General features: G+C 48.1%; 1 protein-coding gene across 1 annotated transcript in view; it reads left to right on the top strand.

Moving 5' to 3' along the window:
* Positions 1–22,448, top strand: part of LOC135530771 (uncharacterized) — an 89,442-nt gene that overhangs the window by 53,773 nt on the left and 13,221 nt on the right. Inside the window, 3 exon segments of the mRNA XM_064958953.1 lie at positions 20,629–20,766; positions 21,113–21,217; positions 21,454–21,509. Of these exon segments, the coding sequence (XP_064815025.1) occupies positions 20,629–20,766; positions 21,113–21,217; positions 21,454–21,509 (299 nt within the window).

The following is a 22,448-nucleotide window of genomic DNA, read 5'->3' as shown; positions in this document are numbered from 1 at the left end:
GTCAGTCCAGGCTGCTCTCTCTGTTTAGCTGGTCAGTCCAGGCTGCTCTCTCTGTTTAGCTGGTCAGTCCAGGCTGCTCTCTCTGTTTAGCTGGTCAGTCCAGGCTGCTCTCTCTGTTTAGCTGGTCAGTCCAGGCTGCTCTCTCTTTCTGTTTAGCTGGTCAGTCCAGGCTGCTCTCTCTCTCTGTTTAGCTGGTCAGTCCAGGCTGCTCTCTCTCTCTGTTTAGCTGGTCAGTCCAGGCTGCTCTCTCTCTCTGTTTAGCTGGTCAGTCCAGGCTGCTCTCTCTCTCTGTTTAGCTGGTCAGTCCAGGCTGCTCTCTCTGTTTAGCTGGGCAGGCTGCTCTCTCTGTTTAGCTGGTCAGTCCAGGCTGCTCTCTCTGTTTAGCTGGGCAGTCCAGGCTGCTCTCTCTGTTTAGCTGGGCAGTCCAGGCTGCTCTCTCTTTCTGTTTAGCTGGTCAGTCCAGGCTGCTCTCTCTGTTTAGCTGGTCAGTCCAGGCTGCTCTCTCTTTCTGTTTAGCTGGTCAGTCCAGGCTGCTCTCTCTCTCTGTTTAGCTGGTCAGTCCTGGCTGCTTTCTCTATTTAGCTGGTCAGTCCAGGCTGCTCTCTCTGTTTAGCTGGGCAGGCTGCTCTCTCTGTTTAGCTGGTCAGTCCTGGCTGCTTTCTCTATTTAGCTGGTCAGTCCTGGCTGCTCTCTCTGTTTAGCTGGTCAGTCCAGGCTGCTCTCCGTTAAGCTGGTCAGTCCAGGCTGCTCTCTCTGTTTAGCTGGTCAGTCCAGGCTGCTCTCTCTGTTTAGCTGGTCAGTCCAGGCTGCTCTCTCTTTCTGTTTAGCTGGTCAGTCCAGGCTGCTCTCTCTGTTTAGCTGGTCAGCCCAGGCTGCTCTCTCTGTTTAGCTGGTCAGCCCAGGCTGCTCTCTCTGTTTAGCTGGTCAGTCCAGGCTGCTCTCTCCGTTAAGCTGGTCAGTCCAGGCTGCTCTCTCTGTTTAGCTGGTCAGTCCAGGCTGCTCTCTCTTTCTGTTTAGCTGGTCAGTCCAGGCTGCTCTCTCTCTCTGTTTAGCTGGTCAGTCCAGGCTGCTCTCTCTCTCGCTCTCCTTAAAACCTTCTATGATTTATTTTCCTCTTCTCTAACTCATGAAGCCCATATACATTTAATGAACTTGCTGTAGGTGGGTTGTGGCTACAAATCACATCTCTCCCTGTGAGAGGTAAACCATGATGAGATCTCGCTCTCATCTCCCTCGCTCTGTTGTCTTCCTCTCTCATTTCAATTTAAGGGCTTTATTGGCATGGGAAACATATGTTTACATTGCCAAAACAAGTGAAATAGATTATAAACCATTTAAAAAATATATCAGTAAACATTACACTCTCAAAAGTTCCAAAAGAATGTCATATTATGTGCAAATAGTTGAAGTACAAAAGGGAAAATAAATCAACATAAATATGGGTTGTATTTACAATGGTCTTTGTTCTTCACTGGGTGACCTTTTCTTGTGGCAACAGGTAACAAATTTTGCTGCTGTGATGTCACACTGTGGTATTTCACCCAGTAGATATGGGAGTTTATTAAAATTGGGGTTGTTTTCAAATTCTTTGGATCTGTGTAATCTGAGGGAAATATGTCTCTCTAATATGGTCATACATTTGGCAGGAGGTTAGGAAGTGCAGCTCAGTTTCCACCTCATTTTGTGGGCAGTGAGCACATAGGCAGACATGGCTCTCAAGAGAAGACAGACTATGGCGGCCTTTCTCAATAGCAAGGCTATGCTCAATGAGTCTGTACATAGTCAAAGCTTTCCTTAAGTTTGGGTCAGTCGCAGTGGTCAGGTATTCTGCCACTGTGTACTCTCTGTTTAGGGCCAAATAGCATTCTAATTTGCTCTGTTTTTTGTTGTTTCCAATGTGTCAAGATATGGTATTTTTCTCATGATTTGGTTGGGTCTAGTTGTGTTGCTGCTGTAGGCCCTCCTTGGTTAGGGACAGAAGCACCAGATCATTAGCAAACAGTAGATATTTGACTTCAGATTCTAGTTGGGTGAGGCCGGGTGCTGCCCTCGCCAATTTGTTGATATATATGTTGAAGAGGGTGAGACTTAAGCTGCACCCTGTCTTACCCCACGACCCTGTGGAAAGAAACGTTTGTTTTGCCAATTATAACCGCACACTTGTTGTTTGTGTACATGGATTTTATCATGTTTTCCCCCAACACCACTTTCCATCAATTTGTCTAGTAGACCCTCATGCCAAATTGAATCAAGCTTTTTTTAAATCAAGCATTTGCCTTTGTTTTGGTTTGTTTGTTTGTCAATTAGGGTGTGCAGGGTGAATAAGTGGTCTATTGTACGTTAATTTTATAAAAATCCAATTTGACATTTGCTCAGTACATTGTTTTCACTGAGGAAATGTACGAGTCTGCTGTTAATGATAATGCAGAGGATTTCCCCAAGGTTACAGTTGACGCATATCCCACGGTAGTTATTGGGGTCAAATTTGTCTCCACTTTTGTGGATTGGGGTGATCAGTCCTTGGTTCCAAATATTGGGGAAGATGCCAGAGCTAAGGATGATGTTAAAGAGTTTTAGTATAGCCAATTGGAATTTGTTGTCTGTATATTTGATCATTTCATTGAGGATACCATCAACACCACAGGCCTTTTTGGGTTTGAGGGTTTTTATTTTGTCCTGTAACTCATTCAATGTAATTGGAGAATCCAGTGGGTTCTGGGAGTCTTTAATAGTTGATTCTAAAATGTTGTATTTGATCATGTTTTTGCTGTTTATTCTTTGTTATAGAACCAAAAAGATTGGAGAAGTGACTTATGTCCATTTTGGATAGATAATTCTTCGTGTTTGTTTAGTGTTTTCCAATTTTCCCAGAGGTGGTTAGAGTCTATGGATTCTTCAATGACATTGAGTTGATTTCTGACGTGCTGTTCCTTCTTTTTCCATAGTGTATTTCTCTATTGTTTTAGAAAAAGAGAGCGAGGCGATGGAGAATCACTATCTTTCTCTGTCTCTCTCTCTCTCTTCCTAAGGAGAGTTGTCACAGTACTTGGTGTTTGAGTGCCTCCTCTCGCCACCCCCTCACGTCCTGCCAGGAGAAGGCTTGTCCTGAGCTCACCCTAACACCAGAGGGAGTGGCCCGATGGGGACAGACAAAGCAGGAAGCCTGTTCTCCTCCCCGGCCAATCCCATGTCAGAGTGAAACGGCTGCTGCCAAATCAGCTCCCAGGGTTATGTGTTCCGTACACGCAGATTGGCTGCCTGTGTTCAAATCAAAACACACAGCACACAGTGGTTGGCTGGTTGCCTGGAGACATGGGCCTAACCATACTCACCCTTTAGGAGGGGTTGTTTTTGTTCGTACTGTCTCCCCCTCATGAAGGTTATCATGATAACTGCAGAAGTATCACTGGGAAATGAATTGGCAATAGTGGTGGAATTACATTCACCGTTCTGGTGCTCTCCCTCTCTCTTTGTGGCTTAAAGTGTTTCAAGTGTCCGTCTGGTGTAGATTTGAGGGTTCTGTCGTGTTGTTTGGATGAGTCATCCACAGCACAGAGCTGCCTGGCTGGGTGACTGCCTGGCTGGGTGACTGCCTGGCTGGGTGACTGCCTGGCTGGGTGACTGCCTGGCTGGGTGACTGCCTGGCTGGGTGACTGCCTGGCTGGGTGACTGCCTGGCTGGGTGACTGCCTGGCTGGGTGACTGCCTGGCTGGGTGACTGCCTGGCTGGGTGACTGCCTGGCTGGGTGACTGCCTGGCTGGGTGACTGCCTGGCTGGGTGACTGCCTGGCTGGGTGACTGCCTGGCTGGGTGGGCTTCAATGGGCTTCAGCAGCATCTTTTCATGGTGTCTCTGATACATGCTGTCACAATACTGTCTCCCTGTGTCCAACCCCAGAAGGCATCCAATTACAAAACAGAACATATTCTGTTTCCAATCTCTGTCTTTTTATTCAGTAAAATAATTTGTTTATAATTTTAGCCAGCTATGCATTTTTTTTTATTTATTATTATTATTTTTTAATCTATTGTGTGTTTGACATGGAAACCCCCCCTGTCATATATTTAAGAAATGAGGCACGAGGGGGTGTGGTATATGGCCAATATACCACAGCTAAGGGCTGTTCTTATGCACGACGCATTGCGGAGTGCCCGGACAGACCTTAGCCGTGGTATATTGGCCATATACCACAAACCCCCGAGGTGCCTTATTGCCGTTATAAACTGGTTACCAACGTAATAAGAGCAGACAAAATAAAATGTTTTATCATACCTGTGGTATACGGTCTGATATACCACGGCCGTCAGCCAATCAGCATTCAGGGCTGGAACCCCACATATGAAATAAAGACTGTCTGGAGTTCTAGTCTGATCAGTCATTCCAATCACTCTCCTTTCATGTTGATGTCTCTCACCTACACCCATCCCATTACCTGGCTGTTACCTCAGCCAGCCAGCCCCAGCCAGGTGAGAGGTCACAGTGGGGTCCCTGCCCGAGGGAGAGAGATGGGGAGGAAGATAGGGAGATGAAGGAAAAAGAGTAGGGGGGGGGGTAGAGTAATATCTCTGCTCAAAAGTACTGCACTATATATGGACTAGGGCTCTGGTCTAAAGTACTGCACTATATATGGACTAGGGCTCTGGTTTAAAGTACTGCACTATATATAGGGACTAGGGCTCTGGTCTAAAGTACTGCACTATATATATGGACTAGGGCTCTGGTCTAAAGTACTGCACTATATATGGACTAGGGCTCTGGTTTAAAGTACTGCACTATATATGGACTAGGGCTCTGGTTTAAAGTACTGCACTATATATAGGGACTAGGGCTCTGGTCTAAAGTACTGCACTATATATGGACTAGGGCTCTGGTCTAAAGTACTGCACTATATATGGACTAGGGCTCTGGTCTAAAGTACGGCACTATATATAGGGACTAGGGCTCTGGTCTAAAGTACTGCACTATATAGGGACTAGGGCTCTGGTCTAAAGTACTGCACTATATATGGACTAGGGCTCTGGTCTAAAGTACTGCACTATATATGGGGACTAGGGCTCTGGTCTAAAGTACTGCACTTTATATGGGGACTAGGGCTCTGGCCTAAAGTACTGCACTATATATAGACTAGGGCTCTGGTCTAAAGTAATGCACTATATATGGGGACTAGGGCTCTGGTCTAAAGTACTGCACTATATATGGGGACTAGGGCTCTGGTCTAAAGTACTGCACTATATATGGACTAGAGCTCTGGTCTAAAGTACTGCACTATATATGGACTAGGGCTCTGGTCTAAAGTACTGCACTATATATAGACTAGGGCTCTGGTCTAAAGTAATGCACTATATATGGGGACTAGGGCTCTGGTCTAAAGTACTGCACTATATATGGACTAGGGCTCTGGTCTAAAGTACTGCACTATATATAGACTAGGGCTCTGGTCTAAAGTAATGCACTATATATGGGGACTAGGGCTCTGGTCTAAAGTACTGCACTATATATGGGGACTAGGGCTCTGGTCTAAAGTACTGCACTATATATGGACTAGAGCTCTGGTCTAAAGTACTGCACTATATATAGGGACTAGGGTGCCATTTGGGACGCATATATAGTGGTCGTAGAGAAAAGTGAGAGAGGGATTAAGGAGAGAAAGAGGAATCGGATCTCTGCCATCCCTCTTTCCCTGAGACCAGGAGAGGAGGATGATATTTTTCTCTGAGATGTCGAAAGAAAGAGGCAGGGAGACTAACAAGAGATGGAAAGAGAGGAAGGGAGAGCAGAATAGGAAGGGAGGGAGAGGGAACAAGAGCGAGGGAGAGAAACCGTGAGAGAGGTGTACAGTACAAAGAGGCACTAGGTGGGTCGTCCCATGGGACTGTATTCTCTGCCTGGGAGGGAGGGACGCATGCTGGAGGAGAGAGGCTGGGAAGGAGGCAGGCTGGAGGAGAGAGGCTGGGAGGGAGGGAGGCAGGCAGGCTGGAGGGGAGAGGGAGGGAGGGAGGCAGGCAGGCAGGCTGGAGGAGAGAGGGTGGGAGGGAGGGAGGCAGGCAGGCTGGAGGGGAGAGAGCCATAGAGCGAGAGGGAGGGGGAATAGGGAGAGAGGGAAGCAGGCCAGCTCCGACCTTGAAAAGCCAAGTGGTGTGAAACACGTCTTTCTGGTTTAACGGGCTCAGTATACCACAAGGTCTGGTACCAGCACAGCTGATCAAGAGACTTCTCTCTCTAAAGGCTCAGTATATATAGGACTAGGGGCTCTGCTCTCGCTCTCTCTCGCTGCTGTCTCGCTCTCTGCTCTCTCTCTCTCTCGCTCTCTGTCTCTCTCGCTCTCTGTCTCTCTCGCTCTCTGTCTCTCTCGCTCTCTGTCTCTCTCTCTGTCTCTCTTGCTCTCTGTCTCTCTCGCTCTCTGTCTCGCTCTCTCTCTGTGTGTGTTTTCTCTTCCTCTTTTCTCCTGCTAAGATTTGATCAACTTTACACTGTGGCAGCAGACACGCCTATAGACCAGTCTCGCTATCGTGTTGTGTTCACCCTGTTGTGGCACACGCTTCTTTTATCTGCTGTTGGAGAAAACACAGACCACAACAACATCAAGCAGCTCCCTTGTTAGGAATAAACAGACAGGCAGAGTCAGGTCACAGTGACTGGGACCTATTGTTGTTATATAGTGACGGGTGGTAGTAGTAGGTCCGGGCTATATGTTAAGTAATAACTGGTCTAGGATAGGGGTAACTACTAGTAGAACAATGATTCCAAGCACCACCCTCCTTTTGAAGCTTCCAGTCTGATCTCCAGCCTTGTCCTCGTCAACACTCACACCTGTGTTAACGAGAGAATTCCTGACATGATGTCAGCTGGTCCTTTTGTGGCAGGGCTGAAATTCAAAGGAAATGTTTTTTGTGGATTCAGTTCATTTGCATGGCAAAGAGGGACTTTGCAATTAATTGCAATTCAACTGTTTTCTCTTCATAACATTCTGGATTATATGCAAATTTACATCATACAAACTGAGGTAGCAGACTTGGTAAAAAGTAATGTTTGAGTCATTCTCAAAACTTTTGGCCACAACTGTATGTTATGTAATAACTAGATACAGGGCTAGGCTATATGTTATGTAATAACTGGTAACGGGGCTAGGCTATATGTTATGTAATAACTGGTAACGGGGCTAGGCTATATGTTGTGTAATAACTAGCAACAGGTCTAGGCTAGGCTATATGTTATGTAATAACTAGCAACAGGTCTAGGCTAGGCTATATGTTATGTAATAACTAGCAACAGGTCTAGGCTAGGCTATATGTTATGTAATAACTAGCAACAGGGCTAGGCTAGGCTATATGTTATGTAATGACTAGCAACAGGGCTAGGCTATATGTTATGTAATAACTAGCAACAGGGCTAGGCTATATGTTATGTAATAACTAGATACGGGGCTAGGCTATATGTTATGTAATAACTAGCAACAGGTCTAGGCCATATGTTATGTAATAACTAGCAACAGGTCTAGGCTAGGCTATATGTTATGTAATAACTAGCAACATGTCTAGGCTAGGCTATATGTTATGTAATAACTGGTAACAGAGCTAGGTTATGTTATGTAATAACTAGTAACAGGGCTAGGCTATATGTTATGTAATAACTAGATACAGGGTTAGGCTATATGTTATGTAATAACTAGATACAGGGCTAGGCTAGGCTATATGTTATGTAATAACTAGCAACAGGTCTAGGCTAGGCTATATGTTCTGTAATAACTAGCAACAGGTCTAGGCTAGGCTATATGTTATGTAATAACTAGATACAGGGCTAGGCTAGGCTATATGTTATGTAATAACTAGCAACAGGTCTAGGCTAGGCTATATGTTCTGTAATAACTAGCAACAGGTCTAGGCTAGGCTATATGTTATGTAATAACTAGATACAGGGCTAGGCTATATGTTATGTAATAACTAGCAACAGGGCTAGGCTATATGTTATGTAATAACTAGCAACAGGTCTAGGCTAGGCTATATGTTATGTAATAACTAGCAACATGTCTAGGCTAGGCTATATGTTATGTAATAACTGGTAACAGGGCTAGGTTATGTTATGTAATAACTAGTAACAGGGCTAGGCTATATGTTATGTAATAAGGGCTAGGCTATATGTTATGTAATAACTAGATACAGGGTTAGGCTATATGTTATGTAATAACTAGATACAGGGCTAGGCTATATGTTATGTAATAACTAGATACAGGGCTAGGCTATATGTTATGTAATAACTAGCAACAGGTCTAGGCTATATGTTATGTAATAACTAGCAACAGGTCTAGGCTATATGTTATGTAATAACTAGCAACAGGTCTAGGCTAGGCTATATGTTATGTAATAACTAGCAACAGGTCTAGGCTATATGTTATGTAATAACTAGATACAGGGCTAGGCTATATGTTATGTAATAACTAGATACAGGGCTAGGCTATATGTTATGTAATAACTAGCAACAGGTCTAGGCTATATGTTATGTAATAACTAGCAACAGGTCTAGGCTATGGCAATATGTTATGTCATAACTAGCAACAGGGCTAGGCTATATGTTATGTCATAACTAGCAACAAGGCTAGGCTAAATGTTATGTCATAACTAGCAACAAGGCTAGGCTAAATGTTATGTCATAACTAGCAACAAGGCTAGGCAAGGCTATATGTTATGTCATAACTAGCAACAAGGCTAGGCTATATGTTGTGTCATAACTAGCAACAGGGCTAGGCTATATGTTATGTCATAACTAGCAACAGGGCTAGGCTATATGTTATGTAATATCTAGTAACAGGGCTAGGCTATATGTTATGTCATAACTAGCAACAAGGCTAGGCAATATGTTATGTCATAACTAGCAACAAGGCTAGGCTATATGTTATGTCATAACTAGCAACAAGGCTAGGCTAAATGTTATGTCATAACTAGCAACAGGGCGAGGCGATATGTTATGTAATATCTAGTAACAGGGCTGATGAAACTCTCTGTAATGGCTGACCATGCAGTGTAGTGACGTACCTCGTAATAGACTTCTCTTACTAAGAGAGGCATATCATATCCTGACCTGGCCATCCGGAGTTATGTAGCTATCTGCTGATCAGAGAGGGAGATAGGAGCAGAGGAAGAGTGATGGAAAGGAGGGAGAGTTGTTGAGACAGAGACACAGGTCTAAGAGGATAAAGGGTTTGTTGTGGATTTGTGCTGTGTGTGTCCACGCATGCTGACGAGGGATCTGGGCAGATCTGCGGGTAGGCCTAATACCTTGGCTGGCTTTGGGCTGCTGGGGCTGTGAGTCATGTAGAGAGAGGGGGGAGAGGGAGTGGTGGAGGGATGAGGGGAAACAATAGTGAAGGAAGAGGGGAGGAGTAGTTTGTTTGGCTGGCTGCTCTAGGGGTCTCAGTTCAGCCAGTCTTGGCTGGCTGCTCTGCTCTAGGGGTCTCAGTTCAGTCAGTCTAGGCTGGCTGCTCTGGGGGTCTCAGTTCAGCCAGTCTAGGCTGGCTACTCTGCTCTAGGGGTCTCAGTTCAGTCAGTCTTGGCTGGCTACTCTGCTCTAGGGGTCTCAGTTCAGTCAGTCTAGATGACTGGGGGCCTCACAGGGGGAGAGAGGTACAGTAGTGTGTTTAGATGACTGGGGGCCTCACAGGGGGAGAGGGGTACAGTAATGTGTTTAGATGACTCGGGGCCTCACAGGGGGAGAGGGGTACAGTAGTGTGTTTAGATGACTGGGGGCCTCACAGGGGGAGAGGGGTACAGTAGTGTGTTTAGATGACTGGGGGCCTCACAGGGGGAGAGGGGTACAGTAGTGTGTTTAGATGACTGGGGGCCTCACAGGGGAGAGGGGTACAGTAGTGTGTTTAGATGACTGGGGGCCTCACAGGGGGAGAGGGGTACAGTAGTGTGTTTAGATGACTGGGGGCCTCACAGGGGGAGAGGGGTACAGTAGTGTGTTTTGATGACTGGGGGCCTCACGTGGGGAGAGGTACAGTAGTGTGTTTAGATGACTGGGGGCCTCACAGGGGGAGAGGGGTACAGTAGTGTGTTTAGATGACTGGGGGCCTCACAGGGGGAGAGGGGTACAGTAGTGTGTTTAGATGACTGGGGGCCTCACAGGGGAGAGGGTACAGTAGTGTGTTTTGATGACTGGGGGCCTCACGTGGGGAGAGGGGTACAGTAGTGTGTTTAGATGACTGGGGGCCTCACGTGGGGAGAGGGGTACAGTAGTGTGTTTAGATGACTGGGGGCCTCACAGGGGGAGAGAGGTACAGTAGTGTGTTTAGATGACTGCGGGCCTCACAGGGGGAGAGGGGTACAGTAGTGTGTTTAGATGACAGGGGGCCTCACAGGGGGAGAGAGGTACAGTAGTGTGTTTAGATGACAGGGGGCCTCACAGGGGGAGAGGGGTACAGTAGTGTGTTTAGATGACAGGGGGCCTCACAGGGGGGGAGGAGTACAGTAGTGTGTTTAGATGACTGGGGGCCTCACAGGGGGAGAGGGGTACAGTAGTGTGTTTAGATGACTGGGGGCCTCACAGGGGAGAGGGGTACAGTAGTGTGTTTAGATGACTGGGGGCCTCACGTGGGGAGAGGGGTACAGTAGTGTGTTTAGATGACTGGGGGCCTCACAGGGGTAGAGAGGTACAGTAGTGTGTTTAGATGACTGGGGGCCTCACGTGGGGAGAGGGGTACAGTAGTGTGTTTTGATGACTCGGGGCCTCACACGGGGAGAGAGGTACAGTAGTGTGTTTAGATGACTGGGGGCCTCACAGGGGGAGAGGGGTACAGTAATGTGTTTAGATGACTGGGGGCCTCACAGGGGGAGAGAGGTACAGTAGTGTGTTTAGATGACTGGGGGCCTCACAGGGGGAGAGGGGTACAGTAGTGTGTTTAGATGACTGGGGGCCTCACAGGGGTAGAGAGGTACAGTAGTGTGTTTAGATGACTGGGGGCCTCACGTGGGGAGAGGGGTACAGTAGTGTGTTTTGATGACTCGGGGCCTCAGACGGGGAGAGAGGTACAGTAGTGTGTTTAGATGACTGGGGGCCTCACAGGGGAGAGGGGTACAGTAGTGTGTTTAGATGACTGGGGGCCTCACAGGGGGAGAGGGTACAGTAGTGTGTTTAGATGACTGGGGGCCTCACAGGGGGAGAGGGGTACAGTAGTGTGTTTAGATGACTGGGGGCCTCACAGGGGGAGAGGGGTACAGTAGTGTGTTTAGATGACTGCGGGCCTCACAGGGGGAGAGGGGTACAGTAGTGTGTTTAGATGACAGGGGGCCTCACAGGGGGAGAGAGGTACAGTAGTGTGTTTAGATGACAGGGGGCCTCACAGGGGGAGAGGGGTACAGTAGTGTGTTTAGATGACAGGGGGCCTCACAGGGGGAGAGGGGTACAGTAGTGTGTTTAGATGACTGGGGGCCTCACAGGGGGAGAGGGGTACAGTAGTGTGTTTAGATGACTGGGGGCCTCACAGGGGGAGAGGGGTACAGTAGTGTGTTTAGATGACTGGGGGCCTCACAGGGGGAGAGGGGTACAGTAGTGTGTTTAGATGACTGGGGGCCTCACAGGGGGAGAGAGGTACAGTAGTGTGTTTAGATGACTGGGGGCCTCACAGGGGAGAGGGGTACAGTAGTGTGTTTAGATGACTGGGGGCCTCACAGGGGGAGAGAGGTACAGTAGTGTGTTTAGATGACTGGGGGCCTCACAGGGGGAGAGAGGTACAGTAGTGTGTTTAGATGACTGGGGGCCTCACAGGGGGAGAGGGTTATTCATACAGTAATGTGTTTAGATGACTCGGGGGCTCACAGGGGGAGAGGGGTACAGTAGTGTGTTTAGATGACTGGGGGCCTCACAGGGGGAGAGGGTACAGTAGTGTGTTTAGATGACTGGGGGCCTCACAGGGGGAGAGGGGTACAGTAGTGTGTTTAGATGACTGGGGGCCTCACAGGGGGAGAGGGGTACAGTAGTGTGTTTAGATGACTGGGGGCCTCACAGGGGGAGAGGGGTACAGTAGTGTGTTTAGATGACTGGGGGCCTCACAGGGGGAGAGGGGTACAGTAGTGTGTTTTGATGACTGGGGGCCTCACGTGGGGAGAGAGGTACAGTAGTGTGTTTAGATGACTGGGGGCCTCACAGGGGGAGAGGGGTACAGTAGTGTGTTTAGATGACTGGGGGCCTCACAGGGGGAGAGGGGTACAGTAGTGTGTTTAGATGACTGGGGGCCTCACAGGGGGAGAGGGGTACAGTAGTGTGTTTTGATGACTGGGGGCCTCACGTGGGGAGAGAGGTACAGTAGTGTGTTTAGATGACTGGGGGCCTCACGTGGGGAGAGGGGTACAGTAGTGTGTTTAGATGACTGGGGGCCTCACAGGGGGAGAGAGGTACAGTAGTGTGTTTAGATGACTGCGGGCCTCACAGGGGGAGAGGGGTACAGTAGTGTGTTTAGATGACAGGGGGCCTCACAGGGGGAGAGAGGTACAGTAGTGTGTTTAGATGACTGGGGGCCTCACAGGGGGAGAGGGGTACAGTAGTGTGTTTAGATGACAGGGGGCCTCACAGGGGGAGGAGTACAGTAGTGTGTTTAGATGACTGGGGGCCTCACAGGGGGAGAGGGGTACAGTAGTGTGTTTAGATGACTGGGGGCCTCACAGGGGGAGAGAGGTACAGTAGTGTGTTTAGATGACTGGGGGCCTCACAGGGGGAGAGGGGTACAGTAGTGTGTTTAGATGACTGGGGGCCTCACAGGGGTAGAGAGGTACAGTAGTGTGTTTAGATGACTGGGGGCCTCACGTGGGGAGAGGGGTACAGTAGTGTGTTTTGATGACTCGGGGCCTCACACGGGGAGAGAGGTACAGTAGTGTGTTTAGATGACTGGGGGCCTCACAGGGGGAGAGGGGTACAGTAATGTGTTTAGATGACTGGGGGCCTCACAGGGGGAGAGAGGTACAGTAGTGTGTTTAGATGACTGGGGGCCTCACAGGGGGAGAGGGGTACAGTAGTGTGTTTAGATGACTGGGGGCCTCACAGGGGTAGAGAGGTACAGTAGTGTGTTTAGATGACTGGGGGCCTCACGGGGGAGAGGGGTACAGTAGTGTGTTTTGATGACTGGGGGGCCTCAGACGGGGAGAGGGTACAGTAGTGTGTTTAGATGACTGGGGGCCTCACAGGGGGAGAGGGGTACAGTAGTGTGTTTAGATGACTGGGGGCCTCACAGGGGGAGAGGGGTACAGTAGTGTGTTTAGATGACTGGGGGCCTCACAGGGGGAGAGGGGTACAGTAGTGTGTTTAGATGACTGGGGGGGCCTCACAGGGGGAGAGGGGTACAGTAGTGTGTTTAGATGACTGCGGGCCTCACAGGGGGAGAGGGGTACAGTAGTGTGTTTAGATGACAGGGGGCCTCACAGGGGGAGAGAGGTACAGTAGTGTGTTTAGATGACAGGGGGCCTCACAGGGGGAGAGGGGTACAGTAGTGTGTTTAGATGACAGGGGGCCTCACAGGGGGAGAGGGGTACAGTAGTGTGTTTAGATGACTGGGGGCCTCACAGGGGGAGAGGGGTACAGTAGTGTGTTTAGATGACTGGGGGCCTCACAGGGGGAGAGGGGTACAGTAGTGTGTTTAGATGACTGGGGGCCTCACAGGGGGAGAGGGGTACAGTAGTGTGTTTAGATGACTGGGGGCCTCACAGGGGAGAGGGTACAGTAGTGTGTTTAGATGACAGGGGGCCTCACAGGGGGAGAGGGGTACAGTAGTGTGTTTAGATGACAGGGGGCCTCACAGGGGGAGAGGGGTACAGTAGTGTGTTTAGATGACTGGGGGCCTCACAGGGGGAGAGAGGTACAGTAGTGTGTTTAGATGTGTCAGCAGTATTTACATGTTTCACATATTCCTGGTCTGAGTGTATCAGACATTATGGGAATGTGGCTGGTTGGCTGGCAGCTCAGCTCTGCTCTCTCTCGGTGAGGAGGAAGTAGGTTGTTTTGGATGTATCCATGTATTAGACTGTGCTTGGCTGTCTTCTCACGGTGTTGACGGCTCCACGCCACTCCACGTCTTGGTGGGTTTCCTTGTCCGTCTGCAGTCTGCGGCAGGGAAGAAATCCCAGAGGAAAGACCCTTTATCGTCCATCCATTCCCTTTAACTAACACACACACACACACACACACACACACACACACACACACACACACACACACACACACACACACACACACACACCCACCCGCAGGGGCGCAGTGGGCATCCAGATGCAATCTGTGTCTGTCTCTGCTTGCATCTCTCTCACCTGTGAGTGAGTCCATTACCCTAAAACAGAGTGTGCCCAGAGCAAGCCGCCCAGGAGGAGAGAACAGACAGGAGGGATGGCTACTACTCAGAGGTGTGTGTCCTCATGGATAATGAAGCTCATCTCATTCTCGTTAGGAGGAAGATCATATCTGGTCCATATTATGTGTTGTGTTCATGGAAACACGTTGAGCCTGGAAACAACAAGGGAGGCACCCATGCTTAATGTACACACAGTTTGGACTGGGCCATTCATTGGTTGGCCTTATTTAAATAGGATTAATCCTGTACAGTATTCAAGCCCTGCTCAGATACTTCTGTCCCACACACATCAATCCACTATTTGCAACCACATAATTGATTGAAATTATGTAACAATATTCATCGAATATTAAATATTATTTTCTCCCAGGTTGACTTCCTTTCAGTCTGAGGGAATACGAGTCCAGGCCCAGTGACCCTGTGTGACCTCGTGTCTGAACACATGTTCTCCCCAGTGATAGATGATGGTGTGTGTTGTAGACAGGGAGCCTGTGGGGCCTGTGAGAGGTCAATTCCCCAAACAGTCAGTTGTTGTACAGAGTCTGGCTCTACACTGGTTTCTCTCTCTCTCTCCTCTATCTCTCTCTCTGACAGATTCACTCGGCTGACACCCAAGGACACTCTACTTCTCCTCATCCTCTCTCCCCGTTGTCCTTTTACTTCCTGGCCACTACAGTAAACTCCCTCACCTTACCCCTTGACTCACCCTTCGCTGGCCCCTCCATTGTGACTTGTTGCCATAAATGGAACAGAGAGGACTAGGATCCACACACACACACACACACACACTGGTGGCTTGCTCCCTCAGGGCAGGAAAACAGCACCAGACACCACTACACACACACACACACAAACACACACACACACACACACACACACACACACACACCCTCTCGTCTCGAAGACGTCCTCTGTGAAGTCTCCAAACATGATTAAACGCTGCAGCCCTCTGAGGACCTCCACCGCTGGCTTCAATTTAGGGTAACTGATCTTAACAGCCTGCAGTAAGGATAGGATAGGATAGGGAGGGGGGTTGGCACAATTACCATATAACCCACGATTACGGATGAAGAAAATAAAATAACCGTCATAACGGTTTATATGTTTATTTTGGTGGGGGAACGAACAGCTGGCAGGAGGGCGGAGGGAAGGATGGAGGGAACACGTCTCACATCTGCTCAACAGACTCCTGTCAGACAGGAATTGCCCACTTCCAGCTCCACGCATCACCACCTGAAGCACAAGTGCAGCACGCATGATGTGATTGGCATATGACTGTCCCCTACTAAAAACAAAGATTTGTCGACCGAAAGTAGTCTGTTCTTTCGACCAATCGATTGGTTGAAATGGTTAAACGTGTATTTTTCCATATATAGAGACAGCCTATGCGTTTTAATAAATCATTGAGCTTGTCTGATGCTTTAAGCTTACGGTTTGATGCCTCAAGAGGGCGCCAGAGATCTAGATAACCAGAAAGAAATAAACACTTAACCTGACATAACTCCTCCCTCTCCTGCTGGCTTTCTCAGATTCTGCCATTACTCTCCTGAAATTGCCTGTAATTGGATACATGAGGAGTTGGCACCCTTTCTCATGTTGAATGCCAATCTATCTTATCAGTTCCACCGATCTGCGTGTTCGTTATGGTTCAGATGCACTTTTTCGTAAAGTTTCATTTAATTTATAATAACGTCTTCATATCTCAATCATTGTCATGTGGTTAATCAACCTTCTATCCAAATCTAAATGAAAATGATACAAACCTCAAAGGTTAATTATTTTGCCAACTATGTTAAAATAGCCTACATAAATCTAACAAATAAAAACATTGCAGCCTGCAGGTAGAACATCTCCTTTAAATCACATTGGCTACACATGTAGCCAATGAACTTGGAACATTGTATAAACTATTAAGTTGGGACCAGCACTAGTGAACTTGCAGCGTTGTATAAAATATTCTGGGCCCTCAGTTTCCCCAGCAGTGAGCTCAGGACAGACACAGCAGTAGGCTATTTAAACATAAGAAGCCGTGCTTGACTTGGGCAGGAGCTCATCAGAGCTGGGTACCGCCACCTCACACTGCTGTTATTACTCTTAAAGAATATTAACTCACAGGTATGGTGGAGCTCAAGCACCTAAATACAAACGGTACCAGAACCCAAAATGAGTTCCGGCACCTAATTCAGTCCAAGTCCAGCACTGATAAGAAGTAATCAGGTCGGCCTATTTTATTACATTTCCACTGGATCAGAGCATGACATTTTTCACTTTCACGCTGAGTGGTTATCGAAAGGGAGAGGGCTTGAAATATTTTTCAGGTAGCCTATAGGCCTAGTTCTATTTCTGTGTCCTTACTCAACAGTGACAGGAGCGCTCCAAACAAAAGACAATGACTAAATTGACAACTTGTAAATGGAATGAAATTAACCAAAACTTGTTTCTCACAAGTGTAGAATAGGTTGTGCTCCTCTGTAAACAGGGTGTCCACTCCTACAATGAGAACGGGAAGAATGGAACAATATTAAATGCATTAAAATAATTACCATAAAATACATTTTATATTTTTACCCCTTTTTCTCCCCAATTTTGAGGTATCAAATTGGTAGTAACAGTCTTGTCTCAACGCTGCAACTCCCGTAAGCCCTCGTAAGCCCGCGACGGTCGAGAGCCAAGCATCCTCCGAAACACGACCCTGCCAAGACACTCTGCTTCTTGACAGACAGGAAGCCAGCCGCACCAACGTGTCAGACGCAGCCCCGTGTAACAGGCGCCCGGCCCTCCACCAGGAACCGCTAGGGCGCGGTGAGACACGGACATCCCGGCCGGCCAAACCCTCCTCCAAACCGGACGACGCTGGGCCAATTGTGCGTCGCCTCATGAGTCTCCTGGTTGCGTCCGGCTGCAACACAGCCCGGGATCAAACCCGGATCTGTAGTGACTTAGACCACTGGAACACTCAGGAGGCAGTAGATAGAAATGATATGAGTGAAGGGTAAATGTACTGCTGGTGATACACTATGTCATGGAGAAGTGATTTACACAACAATCAAATGCCAACATGTCACACAGTGAAGTTAGGAGAGAGGTGCATCAGACGTCTGTATGGGCCATGCAGCATTTACGGGGATCTGGCCTCCGCATCCGTCAGACCTGTCGTACTTCTTGTGCATCACAGAGCTGTTGTCAAGGAAGTGAGTTTGTGTTTATACAGGATGTACCGCCCCCAAATACTGTTAATGTGGATCTCTACAGAGCCCTGCGTATTGTTCCAACGTTTGGGAGGGTGCTGGATTTAGCCTCTGCGTACCTCTGGAGGCTCCACAATTGCATCACACCCTGCATATGGAGAGTCCCACCACATTTTCGGATCAAACATAAATGGGCTTTTAGTCCAGGCCTCCTGCAATGGATTAGATCACTTTTTATTTGACCTTTATTTAACCAGGCAAGTCAGTTAAGAACAAATTCTTATTTTCAATGACGGCTTAGGAACAGTGGGTTAACTGCCTTGTTCAGTGGCAGAACGACAGATTTTGTACCTTGTCAGCTCGGGGATTTGAACTTGCAACCTTTCGGTTACTAGTCCAATGCTCTAACCACTAGGCTACACTGCCGCCTCACTGAAATGGGCGCATATGTATATGTTTTATATATAAAACAATCTTGGTCGAACCAACAGCCTAACGACCAAACAATTGACCAGTCGACTAATTGGGGCCCTAGTTTGGTAATATGATTGACTGTTGTAATATGTCCCTGTACACTTTGTTAACACTGCTGCTGACCCTGTGAAAAGACACAGACCTCTAGTAGAGGATCATGTTTACAAACAGATCGTCTATTAACTGTCTGAAGGAGAAGATGTTCCTCTGACACTATGTAACGTTCAGACAGATGGACTCTGCTCCAGGAGAACCTGACCTTATGATGAACTCTCTCTCTCTCTTTAGCCTGAGGATATTCTGTGGTGATAAGAATGGCTGGGCTGTAGTAGCTGTATTAGACAGGGTTGTAAGTGAATAGGGAGGACGTCTGGGACATTGAGACGAGCAGCGATCTGCTCCTCCTCGTGTGTAGTCTCATTACCATGTTAGAGAGGGAGGACTGTGACCCTCGGGCCTACGGTCCAGAGACAGACAGGAGGGGGGTTGTGGCTCTCTGTGGCTCTGAAGCTGCTATAAAACCTTCGTTCTTTCTTTCCTTCCTTTCAGCAGATGTACTCAGATCTGTAGGAACAAAGTGAGACAGTGAAGGAGACCGGGATGCACTTCTAGCTATTCAACAGGGCTTTTTATTACTGGGTGACAGCTGTACTGTGTAAAACAGGTTAGCTAGCACTACCAGCTCTTTGAATGGCTGCTCTCTGTGTCTCAGAATAGGAATAGCTACAACTGTCGGATCTAGAAGCACAAGCATTTCACTACACTCGCAATAACATCTGCTAACCATGTGTATGTGACCAAAAATTTAGATTTTATTTGAATGGGAACTACTCTGATGTTATTGCACTAGCAGGTCATGTGCAGTTGTGGAATCTCATTCTCCTGACAGTCAGCCCCTCACTGGGTCTGTTGTGACTGTCTCTCTCAATCCTGACAGTCAGCCCCTCACTGGGTCTATTGTGACTGTCTCTCTCAATCCTGACAGTCAGCCCCTCACTGGGTCTATTGTGACTGTCTCTCTCTGTCCTGACAGTCAGCCCCTCACTGGGTCTGTTGTGACTGTCTCTCTCAATCCTGACTGTCAGCCCCTCACTGGGTCTATTGTGACTGTCTCTCTCTGTCCTGACAGTCAGCCCCTCACTGGGTCTATTGTGACTGTCTCTCTCTGTCCTGACAGTCAGCCCCTCACTGGGTCTGTTGTGACTGTCTCTCTCTGTCCTGACTGTCAGCCCCTCACTGGGTCTATTGTGACTGTCTCTCTCTGTCCTGACAGTCAGCCCCTCACTGGGTCTATTGTGACTGTCTCTCTGTCCTGACAGTCAGCCCCTCACTGGGTCTATTGTGACTGTCTCTCTCTGTCCTGACAGTCAGCCCCTCACTGGGTCTATTGTGACTGTCTCTCTCTGTCCTGACAGTCAGCCCCTCACTGGGTCTATTGTGACTGTCTCTCTCAGTCCTGACAGTCAGCCCCTCACTGGGTCTATTCTGACTGTCTCTCTCTGTCCTGACAGTCAGCCCCTCACTGGGTCTATTGTGACTGTCTCTCTCTGTCCTGACAGTCAGCCCCTCACTGGGTCTATTGTGACTGTCTCTCTCAATCCTGACAGTCAGCCCCTCACTGGGTCTATTGTGACTGTCTCTCTCTGTCCTGACAGTCAGCCCCTCACTGGGTCTATTGTGACTGTCTCTCTCTGTCCTGACAGTCTGCCCCTCACTGGGTCTGTTGTGACTGTCTCTCTCAGTCCTGACAGTCAGCCCCTCACTGGGTCTATTGTGACTGTCTCTCTCTGTCCTGACAGTCTGCCCCTCACTGGGGCTATTGTGACTGTCTCTCTCTGTCCTGACAGTCACTGTGTCTATTGTGACTGTCTCTCTCTGTCCCGACAGTCACTGGGTCTACTTGTAATGGTGTAGAATCAGAACGAGGGGAAGGAGAGGCTGTTGAAGAGGAGAGCTGCAGTATTACTTGGCTCCAGTGGGGGGGGGTTACAAGCAGCAGGTAGTCTGTAATCCCCCCCCCCCAGTACCAGAGCAGTGTCTGATCTCCCAGTATCATTACTGTACAGCATCAGCTTTCACACTACTGATACTGCTGTAACATCAGATGTCCTCATGAAGTAGTGCTCTGTACATGGCTCAGCCTTCACACCAACACACACTGCATCTCTCTGGTTTGGGTTAGTGGTTGGACATCAGTCCTCAGGGGAACGAGTACTGTACATATTCAGTTCAACTGACTTGAACGTTTTTGTCTAGACCTCAACACTCCAGTGAACTGGTCTTACTGACTGGTTTACTGACTGGTCTTCTGTCTGTTTACTGACTGGTCTTACTGACTGGTTTACTGACTGGTCTTACTGACGGGTCTTACTGACGGGTCTTACTGACGGGTCTTACTGACGGGTCTTACTGACGGGTCTTACTGACTGCTCTTACTGACTGCTCTTACTGACTGGTCTTACTGACTGGTCTTTCTGACGGGTCTTACTGACGGGTCTTACTGACGGGTCTTACTGACTGGTCTTACTGACGGGTCTTACTGACGGGTCTTACTGACGGGTCTTACTGACTGCTCTTACTGACTGGTCTTACTGACTGTTTTACTGACTGTTTTACTGTGCTCTACTATGTGTTCTAGGTAAAGAGAACGTACAGCCACGGGACGTACCGGGCAGGTGCCATGCGTCAGATCAGTCTGGTGGGGGCAGTGGACGAGGAGGTGGGGGATTACTTCCCAGAGTTCATCTCTATGCTGGAGGAGTCGCCCTTCCTAGAGGTGAGTAGCCCTGACACAGAATAATGATATAGATCCATCATTTTATAGATAATATCGATCTATAGGTAATATGTTGGATTTAGTCATTTAGGTTTCAAAATACGTTAGTTTGGGCCACATTGTTTAGGGAGAATTCAACTCATTGGATCTATAAACAAAGGAAAGTTGCCCTCTAGTGGTTGAGAAGGGTAATTATGGTTTTTCAACAACAACAAAAAAGCATTGGTTTTGATGGATGTCTGAAAGATTAGAGTTCCTCTTTCCTGTTCCAGTTTGTTTTCTCACACACCTCTATCTATCACTCTACTCCTCCTCATTGTAACTCTGGCGTACCCTTCTCCTCCAGCGGACGCTACCGTGGGGTACGTTCTCCAGTCTGAAGCTGAAGAGTCCAACAGAGAGTGATGACGGGCCCATCATGTGGGTACGACCTGGGGAACAGATGATCCCTGTGGCTGACGTACCAAGTCTCCCTACATAAGGAGAAGGTGAGGGCTCACTGTGCTCACAGGTAGTAGGTCCTACTTTCACACCCTGTGGCTGACGTACCAAGTCTCCCTACATAAGGAGAAGGTGAGGGCTCACTGTGCTCACAGGTAGTAGGTCCTACTTTCACACCCTGTGGCTGACGTGCAAGTCTCCCTACATAAGGAGAAGGTGAGGGCTCACTGTGCTCACAGGTAGTAGGTCCTACTTTCACACCCTGTGGCTGACGTACCAAAGTCTCCCTACATAAGGAGAAGGTGAGGGCTCACTGTGCTCACAGGTAGTAGGTCCTACTTTCACACCCTGTGGCTGACGTACCAAAGTCTCCCTACATAAGGAGAAGGTGAGGGCTCACTGTGCTCACAGGTAGTAGGTCCTACTTTCACACCCTGTGGCTGACGTACCGAAGTCTCCCTACATAAGGAGAAGGTGAGGGCTCACTGTGCTCACAGGTAGTAGGTCCTACTTTCACACCCTGTGGCTGACGTACCAAAGTCTCCCTACATAAGGAGAAGGTGAGGGCTCACTGTGCTCACAGGTAGTAGGTCCTACTTTCACACCCTGTGGCTGACGTACCAAGTCTCCCTACATAAGGAGAAGGTGAGGGCTCACTGTGCTCACAGGTAGTAGGTCCTACTTTCACACCCTGTGGCTGACGTACCAAAGTCTCCCTACATAAGGAGAAGGTGAGGGCTCACTGTGCTCACAGGTAGTAGGTCCTACTTTCACACCCTGTGGCTGACGTACCAAAGTCTCCCTACATAAGGAGAAGGTGAGGGCTCACTGTGCTCACAGGTAGTAGGTCCTACTTTCACACACAGATGCAAATGTCTGTTTTTTTTTTTACGGGATCCTGCTTCAAAAGGAACTACTCAGGGTCTTAAATGGGAACATTATGTTCTATTCTCCTCATGGGGACCTGAAATGCATTTCCATTCAACATCCTATTTTCCTTAACCACTAATTGTAACTCTAACTAACCCCTACATTTAAAATAGCCTTTAAAAAATATATATATATACATTTAACCAGGTAGGCTAGTTGAGAACAAGTTCTCATTTACAACTGTGACCAAGATAAAGCAAAGCAGTGCGACACAAACAACAACACAGAGTTACACATGGAATAAACATACAGTCAATAATACAGTAGAGAAAAAGTCTATATACAGTGTGTGCAAAAGAGGTAAGATAAGG

The sequence above is a fragment of the Oncorhynchus masou genome, unplaced genomic scaffold, assembly GCF_036934945.1.
Source record: "Oncorhynchus masou masou isolate Uvic2021 unplaced genomic scaffold, UVic_Omas_1.1 unplaced_scaffold_1414, whole genome shotgun sequence".
NCBI classification, from domain to species: domain Eukaryota; kingdom Metazoa; phylum Chordata; class Actinopteri; order Salmoniformes; family Salmonidae; genus Oncorhynchus; species Oncorhynchus masou.
Note: the sequence above shows the minus strand (reverse complement) of the source record. Positions and strands in the feature narration are given on the sequence as shown.